The sequence below is a fragment of the Protopterus annectens genome, chromosome 11.part0, assembly GCF_019279795.1.
Source record: "Protopterus annectens isolate FY-2018-M chromosome 11.part0, PAN1.0, whole genome shotgun sequence".
Taxonomy (NCBI): domain Eukaryota; kingdom Metazoa; phylum Chordata; order Ceratodontiformes; family Protopteridae; genus Protopterus; species Protopterus annectens.
The window spans coordinates 1,338,403,106-1,338,415,876 of NC_056745.1; the positions used below are offsets into that span (position 1 = coordinate 1,338,403,106).

Genomic DNA, 12,771 nt, shown 5'->3' on the forward strand with positions numbered 1-12,771 from the left:
GATAAATAACACACACTAAGCTAACAAACACTGCATATCTAAGAAAAGTTCAAGATATATTTGAAACTAACTTGTTCTGACTAAGGCGAGCCCTAGGACCTCTAACTTAAATGGGCCTAGATATCAAAGGATAGAACACACTAAGAACAACGCTACAAGCTCTCTAACTAAAACAGGCAATTAGCTCTCCAATTTAAACGTGATAAAAAAAAAAAAAAAAAAAACAACTAACTAACTACAAGAGAAGACTAAAACAGCACACAACACTACAGGTAATCTAACAACCACCATTACAAAAAAACAATGGGATACAAGTAGGCCTGCGAAAACGATGGCCAAACAACAGCACAACAGTGGAAAGGAGATAAAATAAGCTACATGCTAAATCTAATTATCCTAACCACACAAAAACACTTCTAATGAAAAAACAGAGTTTAATCTAGTAAAGTGAAAGAGACAAAAACTTAGCCATGGCCAAAAAGAGCACATCCAACCTTGTAAAACGGCAAACGAGATCTGGAGAGTTGCACCACTGCATCATGGGATACCTACCTGCCACGAGCCAAGTTTGATACCTTCAGATGTGTATTCGGCTGAGTTAGAGCTGAGGATCGGCTCCGAATCCATCCATGTAAGAATGACGGCGAGATAGGACAACATAACATCAATGTTTCTGTCTTTGACGAAAACTTTTTTCTTAGGGATTGCCATGGGAACTATATGCGTCAACAGTTACGGTGATATGGTTATGGCACAGTGGGAAGAAGAGTATGTACTATCGGACAATGGCTTTAAATTGCATCTTGAATATTATGGCAGATTCTTGGATATCTTTCTTTTATGGGATGGTAATACTGATACACTCAGGATTTTATATGGTATCTAGAAGGGAGTACATAATTTTTGAGATTTACTCTACATTACTCCCATAAAACCACTGACTTTCTTGATCTCAACCTTTCTTTGAATACTGATGGCACTATGGATACTGCCCTATTTAGAAAGTCTTGTTGGAAGAATGGACTTTTACATTGCAGTAGTATGCATCCCGGTTACATCTACCCTAATATTATAAAAGGACAGTTGCCAAGAATGTCTAGAAGCCACAAATACAACAGACATAGTAAACAGCTTTGTGACATATACAGGTAGCACTGGATAATATAGTTCTATGATGGGCTTAATGAACTAATTTTCAGCTAACTAATCCTTGATTTTTCCTTAAAAATTCATCCAATCTGAAACAACTACTATGTTAAAATAGCAACAACATTTGGATGAGAAAAGATTTAAGAGACTTTGGACAGTGTTTTTACTCTGCTTAATGTTATATAAACTTCTGATTATTACTTATCAGGTAACAAAGAATTATACTGGACTTGATGTAATGGACCTTTACATTGCAGTAGTATGCATCCCGGTTACATCTACCCTAATATTATAAAACGACAGTTGCCAAGAATGTCTAGAAGCCACACTAATGATTCTACCTTTGAGCAAGCTCTAGATGACCTCCATCATAAGCTTATTGACAGGGGTTATCCTGCCTCTAAGGTAGATAAGTTTTGTAAAGCTAATGTCACTGAGATGAGGAATACGACTCGTCCTTATTTCTCTAGTGATAAAAGACCTTGTAAGTGTGCCAGGGATAGTAAAGAAGGCACTAGGATTTCTTTAATGTCTGGACTTAGCAATTGTTCCACCCTTATACATAGTTTTTATATCTGTATTCATTTAAACTTGTATGTAGGTAATGGTTAATAAGAAACTTAAAGACAGAATCAGAGAACATATTTCTGATATAAAAAGGAAGCTACAATGCAATGCTTTATATAAACACATTTTAGCAAAGGGAAAGATACATCAATTTAAATTTAATGTTTTTTAAATCTGTTAGACAATGTAAAACATATTCTATCTGCATTTATAGAAAAACAGGAATTTTACTGGATCACTAACTGTTTAACCTCTGGAAACAGACACAGTCTGGCTTAGTCAGTATTACTGTGACAGGCAGAGTTCTGCAGTATGGAAGACGTTTCCCCTTAAAATGAGCATGAAATCTGATATACTTCACTGAAATGGGAAATTTACTCCAGGTTTTAGACCCTGAACTGGACAGAGTATGGCCTTCTGAGATGAGGTTTCCTTATGGGTTAAAGACAGTGACAGAACAATCTGCAAAAAAAAAAAAAAACTACAACTCTGACTTTCTCAACCATTTGCTGGTTCTTCTCTATTCTAAAATAAACATTAACACTGAAAATCATAATACAGTAGATGCATTTATTCCTTAAGGAACTTAATTTCATACAATCACTTATACAAGTTATTTAAAAAAACAGACTTTAAAAGTATAGAAACCTGACTAATTTCATATTATGACTTCTCACTAAATATTTTGCGAAAAGGAAAATAAATTCTAGTTTTCAGTGACTTCTCTTCAATTAAAACATAAAAGGTTTTGCACTCACCCTTCATTCAAGTCATACATTCACCTCACAGAAACTACCAAGAAAAATATAGAAATGTCACACAGCCAATGACCTGGATTATCACAGGAAGCATAGCTGAAACAAATCTGGCTAGCAGCAGTATCTGCAGGGGGCAACACTGTATCTGAATATATTGTAACGAATCCTGGCTCCCCACACTGCTTGCATGTACACTACTCTCACATTCTTAATTTTGGAGTCAGAGCACCACATGTTAGGGAAGCTGGACAACAGGAACTGTCTGCAAAAATTGCAGGCATTGAAACATTTCATAAACATCAGAAATGTGCAATTATTTGTTCTCAAATATTTTGGAGACCATGTATCCCTCCCAGGGATGCAGAAAGACACAAATGACATTATACAGACTACTTTGTATGAGTAATAACTTTAACAGACAAATGTAACGCAACTTACCTGTGCTGGTCATGTGTGCAGTGAAACCGCCAAGTGTGTTGCGTCCACTGATGTCAGAGTGGTGAGGCATGGAGTTTACAATAGCTTGGAAGAACTTTTCCTGCTCTAAGCTGGTAGAATCTGTTTGGGATTGAACTGTGAACATACACACAAACAAAAAAAATTGCATCTTATTATCACTGGTTACTATAAATACAAAATTCAAGAACACCTACTAGCATACCAATGACTCAAAATATCCAATCATAAAACAAAGACTTACAACACACACCATGTCCGATAATCAATTGAAACAAATTAACGTCAGGTACTTGCTATAAAAACAATACTTGTTTATGGAACCAAATGTCAGTAAATGCTGCATCAGTACATATCATATAATTTAATTTATTTTACTTGGATTTATTTACCATTTCTGTTCATCTCATACTCCTGATGAGTAAACAGTATTTTCAAAGGAGGACCGAGGGGAAAAAAAGCTTCACCATTTAAAAACATACAAGATTTAGAAAAAAAAAGTTGAGACTGAGATATACAAGACAGACCATTCTGTAACAGCAGTCACTTCACATTAGACTGGTAGCAGTAGGTTCTTAGTTTATTAAACTCTGTTAACTGGGCAGGTAGTCTGCTCCAAGGACGGTCTTCAATTAAAATATGAGCCACTGAGCATAAGCAACATACAGTGAAAGTAAAAGCAGAAGTAATAATATACAGCAACCGATGAGTGGGTGTGGGTATATTGAGGACTTACCTCAGTTGGCTTGGTTTGATAATAAAGGTGAAGCCCGATTGATTAAGCAAAGCCAACTGTGGGTAAATTTTCATATACCCACACCAATGAGTCGGTTACAGGTATTATACAATGACATTGTTTAAGAAAAAAAATTGTGTACTTGTCTTAAATAATGTTGTAGATTAATGAGTGTGTATATACCTTTAAGAAGCTATCTAAGGGCTTTCACTAGAATATAATTACTGAGCATGTGCGAGCCTGACTGCCATTTTGGAGTTAGCTGTTGAGATGTGAACATGTATGTAAGCTCTGTCCGTTAGTTAGTTAGTTAGTTTGTTCTTATTTAAAGATGCTGCTATCGATCCTGATGTGTTTCTATATATTGAAGCATTTGAACAAAACCACAAGCTTTCTTATTATTATTACTTAGAAAAGAACGAGCAACATGGTGCCAGAAGTGTTATGTCTAAAGGGCATGAAGTCAGAACCGGCACAGCCAAGGAGCAGGAAGTTTGAGATGGCATGGCTAAAAAGATTAGAGGCACTTGGCTACAGCTGGAGGAATGTATAGGTTCATAGGTTGGTACTGGGCTATCTGCCCGAAGGCATATATTAGCCCAGCCACGTTGTCCGTTATTCACCGCCCCTTTAGTAGTTCCCTAGACCCTTGTACTAGCAGCTAGTACCCTTGGTCCCCATCTAGTAGTGCTGTTGGTGTGATCCCCGGTGTGAACTTTTTGTTACCCATCCACTCGTCAAGGTTCCTCTTGAAGAGTGATAGTGAGGGGCTCTGTCTTATGTAGATTGGGACCCTGTTCCATAGTAAGGGAAGTCTCTGCGAAGGGAATCTATCCCTCCAGCATATTCTATTCATTGTTGTGTTGAGGTTTATATCCCTAGAGTGTGTAGCTCGAGTAGATTTGGTTTTGCTAAGATGTGGCATGTTCAACAATTCTGGGTTGGACATGGCTCTGTACGTTAGACAGAGATCGCCTCTGAGAAAGCGGTATGCAACAGAGAACAGTCTTAGCTTTTTCAGTCGTGCTGCATAGGGTAACTGTTCGAGGCCAGTAATCCCTTTGTTAGGTACCTCTGTGGTCTCTCCAGCTGCTGGAGATGTCTAGCCAGGTACATTCCAATTGGTGCATTGTACTCAATAATAGGTCTGATGAGGGAAGAGTAGAGGGGCACCATTACATCCTTAGATCTTGATTCGAACCCTTTCGTGATCAGATGGGTCACATAGAAGGATTTTCTAACCACTTTGGCAACATGGTTATCAAAGGAAAGCTGACTATCTACTTGGGTCCCTAGATCCCTTATTTCTTCTTCAGATTTCAGGGGATTATCTCCTATGTTGTAGTTTGCGGGTACTCTGTTTTTTCCAAAGGGGATTACTACGCATTTTTTTGCATTTAGCTTGAGACCATGGCTTTGACACCATGCATCAGTCTCATTTAGGCCTTTCTGGAGGATCTCCATGTCGGCCGGGAGACTCTATTATAGCACCCAGTTTGCAGTCATCCACAAACTTAGTCAGCCACAGCCCTTCCGTGCTTGCCTGTACTTCTGAGAAGTATATGCCAAACAGGAGGGGCCTAGGACAGAGCCCTGAGGCACACCACTCGTTACTGGTCTGGATTCGGACATAGATCCCACTACTCTTACTTTATGGGATCTGTCTGAGAGCCAGTTTGCGATCCATCTTGTGACGTAAGGGTTTATGCCCAGGCTGGTGAGCTTATCAATAATACCTGAATGGGGAATGGTGTCAAATGCTTTAGCAAGGTCAAGGTAAGCCATGTGTACCTCCTTTCCCTTATCTATAGCCTGAGTAACTGTCTCAAAGAAATCTACCAGGTTCAGGAGGCATGATCTGCCCTTGACGAAGCCTAACTGTTTGGGGTCCAATGACTGGATGTTCCCAATCTCTCCATTTATGAGTTCCATAATGATTTGCTCCATAGCCTTACAGATCAGACTGGTCAGGCTTATTGGTCGGTAGTTCCCAGGGTCAGTTGTGGCCCCACCCTTGTGTAGTGGGACCACCGTTGCCATGCACCATTCTATGGGCACATATCCTGTGGAGAGGCTGAGACTGAACAGGGTATTAAGATGCAGGGTTAATTCCATTTGGAGCGAGTATACGAGTGAATCATCTTAAAAAGGGGTAAAACTTCGTAAAACAGGTCAGAAACTAATTTAAATATTAAATCTCATTTGTTACTATTTTTTATTCATATAATATGAAAAGGGGCATACACAACATTGTAAATGATATTCGCATAAACAGATATGCACATTATTCATAAAAATATTCAAGTTACTAAGGAAAATGTCTGAAATAAAGTTGGAATTGCATAAAATTAATTAAATAAAGGGAAATGACTGCATTTTCGCAAAGCATATGCATTTTTTGTATTAAGCAAAGATATCTGAGTTATCAGAAGTGTATAAAGTGTTTGCATGTTTGTGCAGTGTAACAGTAAAGGTATTTCGCAAAACTACAACCATTACAAGGCATATTTCGCACAGTACAGCCATTACAGAGCATATTTTGCAAAGTACAGTATTTTGAAGAGTTTATTCTGCATTTGGATGTTGTTACAAGCTCACAGAACTGTTTGTACATAATTACAAAGGGACATATTTTCAGTTTGTTTGTGTATACTTTGTGGGCATGGCAGACAAACTTCAAAAGCCCAGTGCACGGGTGTTTGACAGTAATATTGCTGAGAAATGGAAAGCAAGAGTACGACATTTTCATACAGGCTGCATTTTCTGATAAATATGACCATACAAAGGCATTTATTCTACTTAATTTTGCCAGGTCAGAAGCCATTGAAAGGCTGTGCTCATTTGTATATGCACCTGCTATTTATGTTGGAGAGGAGGAAAACTATCATATTGTTATACAGGCTGAGTCAAGAGAGGACCAAGAGTGCTTAAAATGCAAATTTAGAGAAATGTGTAACCCCCAGAGAAATGTTACAATGCAAAGGCACTTATTTTACACAAGGGATCAACAAGCTTGGTGAAACTTTTGCAGCATATATAACTGATCTGAGAAATAAGGCTAAAACATGCAGATTTGGTGACTTAGGGGTTGAGTTGATAAAGGACAGACTTGTGTGTGGTATACAAGATGATGCTGTGAGAAAGATTTTGCTTCGGGATAGTGATTTAACTTTGAATAAGGCCATTGAGATTTGTCAACTATACGAGCTTACAGAAAAGCACACACATATGCTTACAAATTAGAGCATCTCAAGAAGGCACAGTGCTAAAGCTCATGTTGATAGTATGCAGCACATTATTAAAAGAAACGGGTCCAAGCACATGGCAGCTGTAACTCCTGCAGCACCTACTGGTAAACCCCAGAACTTTCTAGCACATTCCAGAGTTCTCACAGTCTCAGTGAAGCATAAGAGTCAGTCAGCACACTCAAAGCATGGTCTCCAATCTAGTTTTATTGCCAAATGTCGTAACTGTGGTGGAAGCCATGAATCTAAAAGGGAAAAATATTTGGATTTTGGTCAGCAATGCCAAAATGCAATAATTTCAAAGATTTTGTAAATCTAAAGGCCCATATTCTTCAATTAAAAGGGAACAATTTAAGAAACAACTTGATCATTTAGACTGTGACGCGCTCAGCCTTCTCAACATAAAACGCTGTGCAGGTACAACAGTTTGCCAGGTATACTATTTTAGTAGAAGCACAATTGCCTTTTTTAAAAATAATTCTACTGGACATTTTGTTGTCTAATGTGATCTCCACATCTCTGTTGATGTATGCACACTGACTACAGGAACCACAGGGTCTCATACCCAACCATACCTAACTATATACCTTTAAGAAGCTGTGTCCATTAGTTCCTTCGTATTTAAAGATGCTGCTATCTATCCTGATGCATTTCTATGTATTAAAGCATCTGAACGAAACCCCAAGCCTTCTTATTTGTGTTAAAGATAAACAAGTGACAAATGTCTTTGTATAATGGCACTGTAGTGTTCTTCCGCATTGTATCCTCATTCTTCCACATTTGTTGATGTACTGCACATGTGTAAGGGACATACGTTCCGACACTTGGACAGTACATCAGCGCTGTTGAAAACAAGCAATGGAGAAAGGAGGATCTCCGTTGCTGTTTTTTTTTTCCTTTCAACTATAAAATCCTTACAATTTAGAGGTACGAGAGAGACAGGTCAGAAATACAAGGAAAATCAGGTACATTTCTTTAGTTCTGCAAAACTTAACTGATTTTCCTTGTATTTGCTACATACCCTCTCAATCTGTTAGGTCAAGAAATGTGGACAAAGCATTAAACAACAGGAAACAAAGGACCCAAAATAGGAACAGATTTGCAAATGTTGCTCTTATGAACTTAGAAAGCTGCTAGAAAAACAAGACTTGTGTAAAATGCATTGTCTGAAGGGCACAAAGTCTGAAACTAGTGTCATTATTTAGTGACTTCACTCCAGGTGATTTGTCGGAAAACCTAAAAAATTTTATGAGGAATAGATCAAAAATATGAGGCAGATATCTGGACATTCTCTGAAAATCTGGACAGTTGATATGTATGCCTTAGCATATACTAACAGAAGAAAGTCCAGTCACTCTTTAGTGCAGGGAATTTATTCTATTAAAAAGACAATGTTACGGTTGTAAAGATGCAGACTGAACTGCAGACTTTTATCCACACCAACCTGATGTCAGGGAAGCGTGACAACTATAGTGCCACAATAGGAACTGATCTGCCAGGTATGCTATCAGTATCAACCAACAAAAAGCCAATGTGGCTGTAGTATCAGAGGATATAATAAAGGAATTTAACCCAACATCAGCTACAAGACCCAAAGAAGGTACTGTTCATCTAGCCATTACCAGAATCTCCCTTTTTTAATCCAGAACAAAGGGTTGCGCTCTCCAAGATCTATGAACAGGGAGAGCAAAGAAAAGGAAAGTCACTTAATTGATGAGTTTGAGACAGACTCATTGTTTTTTAACATCTCGGACAAAGAGCTAACTGCTTTAGAGAAAGGGCTATCTTTTATACCCTCTCTCCGTTTGCCACTAAACTAATTTACCACCGACACTAAGTGTTTCGGAAGGAATGTCACACTCAAGCACATATTCGGTAATGACAATGAACATAGTGAAAAGATACTGAGGCAACATAAAAAACACACACACAAAAAAAAAAAAACGAAGACTCTCAAAAGTAAAATGCAAAACAGCTTTACTGGTGTCTCCTGGTACCTCGCTAAAAAGCCTTCAAGGGATAATTTGTTACACCAAAAGCACATTATTTATATTACATCACATGATGTTAACCAATTATACAAATTGCACATCTCCTTTCATTTAGAGTGACTTTGAACCATTAAAAATGCTTGTTACCCCATTTCCCCAGCCTTACATTCATTATACATTCTTATAAACTAATATTTGTGCTGATTATAATTTCTATCATTTATAGTCAACTCATAGCTATTTATGTTTAAATGCATTGTACAAACTTTTGTGAAAACACAAATTGGTACCTAAATAACTTTTGCATCTCAAACCTCAGTATCACGTATTAATATTTACCTCCAGGTTAAGACCTGAAGGAAATAAAGTATTCTTATTAATGATGAACCTGGTTTCCAAGGCTAACAGCTTTTTATAATGAGCTTCCCCATGTTGATGTAAAGGCATGGCCAACACACTGAAAAATAAAGATGAATCTGAACCTGCAGAATTTGAGCAGAAATTATGTGCCACTGGACTATCTGATCTATGTGGGATGTCCCCCATATGTTTTAAAACGCATTTTTTAACTTTTCTTTGTACCATTTTTTTAGGTGAACAAATCACAACCTAAAATATAAACTACTCCACTCGACTGTCAAGAAAACCTCTGTGTAGCCCAATAAATTCTCTCATTAATGCTACAGCCATGCAAATGCAAGTTCCTAACTTTTGAACATACCTTGTACCTACGACAGGGATAACATCCTACCCGACCATCTGTCTTATCAAATTTCCTATTCAATAACTGCTTCAAATTCATACATCTCTTATATGAAAAAATTATGTGCTCCAAAAATATGCCTTTAGTTGATTCATCTTGCTCACAATGGGCCAAAATTTTCTAACTAGCCTTACTAAATGATGTGAAAAAGGGGAAAACTTACTAACAAAATACATAAAAAAACCTAGTACTTTTGTACCATTTTTCCATCCAGTGGTCAGCACTTTTGTTCGCCTGTATGAAGATGAGGTCACCCAACTGAGACAAGGTGGACATCACAAACATTTTTGCAATCTAAGTAATGAAGAATGTCAGGCAATGACAAATTTAATGTAAAGAAGTGACATATTCATAAGACCTGCAGATAAAGGTGGGAGCAATTGTGGTAAGGAATAGCAACCATTATACTAGCAAGACAGAGTGTATGCTGAATGATAGTTGCACCTATAATAAACAGCAAGGCTTTGATGAGACTCAACGGAAATGCAGGATATACTATATGACAAACTGATGACTCAAAGTATCACTAAGGAACAGTATAATTTCTTTGATGTTATGAATCCAACCATTCCAACTATAAGTGGTCTACCCAAGGTGCATAAGAATGAACAAGATCCACCTATGCGTCCTATAGTCGCAGGTAGAGGGTGGATCACTGAACCACTCTCTTTGTGGAGGAGGAATTAAAGCAACTGTTACCCAAAGCTAAAAAGTACAGTTGTGTACACTTACCATAAATGTAGATGTTCGAGTGTATTCTCTGTTGCAGTCATCACACTTGGGTTATCTGCCTGCAGGTAGCCCTCAGTCAGCCTGAATACCAGAGTCTTAGGATTTCTGTGTTGGATGCTGTCGCCTCTTCCATAATGTCGGGTCGTCAGGGGTATAAAACATGCAGCCAATGCCATTACATCAGCTTTTCTTGCTGTGCGGGAGTCCGGAGCAGTAGCAGTTCCCAAGTGCTGGTTGGCCGTTACCTGAAATTTTCGTTTTTCTTGTTTCAAACCTGAAGTCTTCTAAAGCTAAGTACCCCGTTGGGGATTCTTTTTTCTTGCTCTAACCGATGTCAGAAAAAGTTAATTGTCTTGCCTGTGGAAAGCAAATACCTCACAGAGATTTTCATTCTTGCTGTGTCACCTGTTTGGGCCCAGACGACGACGTCCCTCACTGTCGGTTTTGTGTCTTATTGCCCGAACGATTCGTCATCGAGCTATCTTTGTTGCTAAATTCTTTCTCTCTCGTTCTCCGTATTCCAAAATGGCTTCGGTAAGCCATCCGACTACCGATCTTCGGAAAAAACATATAGATAAAGACAGAGTCAGACTCCATAGGTCCAAAACTGCCGATGACGCTTCCGTTAAGCTAGTCACCAGTCCACCAGTACTCAGTGAGGCGCCTTTGCAGCCCCTGATACCCACTTCTACAGATTCACAAGCCTCTGCTGAGACCCATTTGGAGTCTGGTATGCCACAAGATGCTTCCTCGATTATGGACTCTGCGGATGTCTCCACCTTGGATGGGTAGACATCACAAACATTTTTGCAAGCTAAGTAACGAAGAACGTCAGGCAATGACCAATTTAATGAAAAGAAGTGACATTCATAAGACCTGCAGATAAAAGCGGAGCAACTGTGGTAATGAATAGCAACCATTATACTAGCAAGACAGAGTGTATGCTGAATAATAGTTGCACCTATAATAAAATAAACAGCAAGGCTGTGACGAGACTCAAAGGAAATGCAGGATATACTATATGACAAACTGATGACTCAAAGTATCACTAAGGAACAGTATAATTTCTTCGATGTTATGAATCCAACCACCATTCCAACTATAAGTGGTCTACCCAAGGTGCATAAGAATGAACAAGATCCACCTATGCGTCCTATAGTCGCAGGTAGAGGGTCGATCACTGAACCACTCTCTTTGTGGAGGACGAATTAAAGCAACTGCCACCCAAAGCTAGAACAGTACTACATGACACACGTCAGTTTCTCAATCGCCTTTACGATGAGATATGCACTAGAACTAATTATGAAGGCCTATTACTTGTGATCATGAACATTCACAGCCTCTTCACTGTAATACTGGATGATTTTGGCATTGTATGCATTAGAAAATTTGGCCGAGCAAATGATGTTGACACCTCTCTTATCTGTAGTCTATTAGTTAGTGCTTGAGAATAATATTTTCATCTATGGAGAAGTGTATTATTGTCAAAAAAGTACAGTTTTGTACCTACCATAAATGTAGATGTTCGAGTGTTGACACTGCTGCAGTCATTACACTTGGGTTATCTTGTCGTCAGGCGGTCCCGCAGTCGGCCAGAGTTCCAAAGTCTTGGTCCGGTGTCGGTTGCTGTCACCTCCTCCCTGACGTCAGTGCGACAGGGGTATATAAGATGCAGCAGATGCCATTTTCTTCAGTTTTTCTTGCCCCAGATGTCAGGTGCCCCCAAATAGGTAGGCAATTCAAATTGCTAGTAAACAATACAAAAGAAAAGCAAACAACCATTTTTAGGTTACTCCCCATAGGTAAAAAGGGTAGATGTCCTAGGTAAGTACCAGAAAGTAAGAGGGGAAGGAGGGAGGGTAAGTTGGACTGCAGCAGTGTCAACACTCGAACATCTACATTTATGGTAGGTACAAAACTGTACTATGTTCATCGTGTTACACTGCTGCAGTCATTACACTTGGGTTGAATCCCAAAGCTGAGGTAGGGAGGCTGGATCTGTAATGCGTTAGAGGTGGCTATAAGGCCCTGCAGTACAGCAGTGGCGAAGCCAAGCTGTGGATTTGGAGTATAAAGGCAAATGGTAATGTTTGGTGAAGGTATGCACAGAACTCCATGTTGCCGCTTCCAAAATATCCTTGGTAGGTACTCCTCTGAGGTAGGATGTTGAAGTGGCTGTTCCCCTGGTGGAGTGAGATTTAATGCTGCTAGGTACAGGTTTCCCATGGTGGGTATTGCAGAAACGTATACAGTGTCCTATCCATTTTGAAATAGTCTGCTTTGAAATGGCTTTTCCCTGTGCTCCTGCAGTGTTTGCTACCAGTAATTGCTCAGATTTTCTGAAAGCTTTGGTTTTGTCCAAGTAGAAGCGTAA

General features: G+C 38.9%; 1 protein-coding gene across 1 annotated transcript in view; it reads right to left on the reverse strand.

The window, feature by feature from the left end:
- The window catches only part of SBF1 (SET binding factor 1), a gene marked incomplete in the record, with an annotated part of 3,250,730 nt that overhangs the window by 851,958 nt on the left and 2,386,001 nt on the right, over positions 1–12,771 (reverse strand). The window contains 1 exon segment of the mRNA XM_044088658.1: positions 2,913–3,047. Within this exon segment, the coding sequence (XP_043944593.1) occupies positions 2,913–3,047 (135 nt within the window).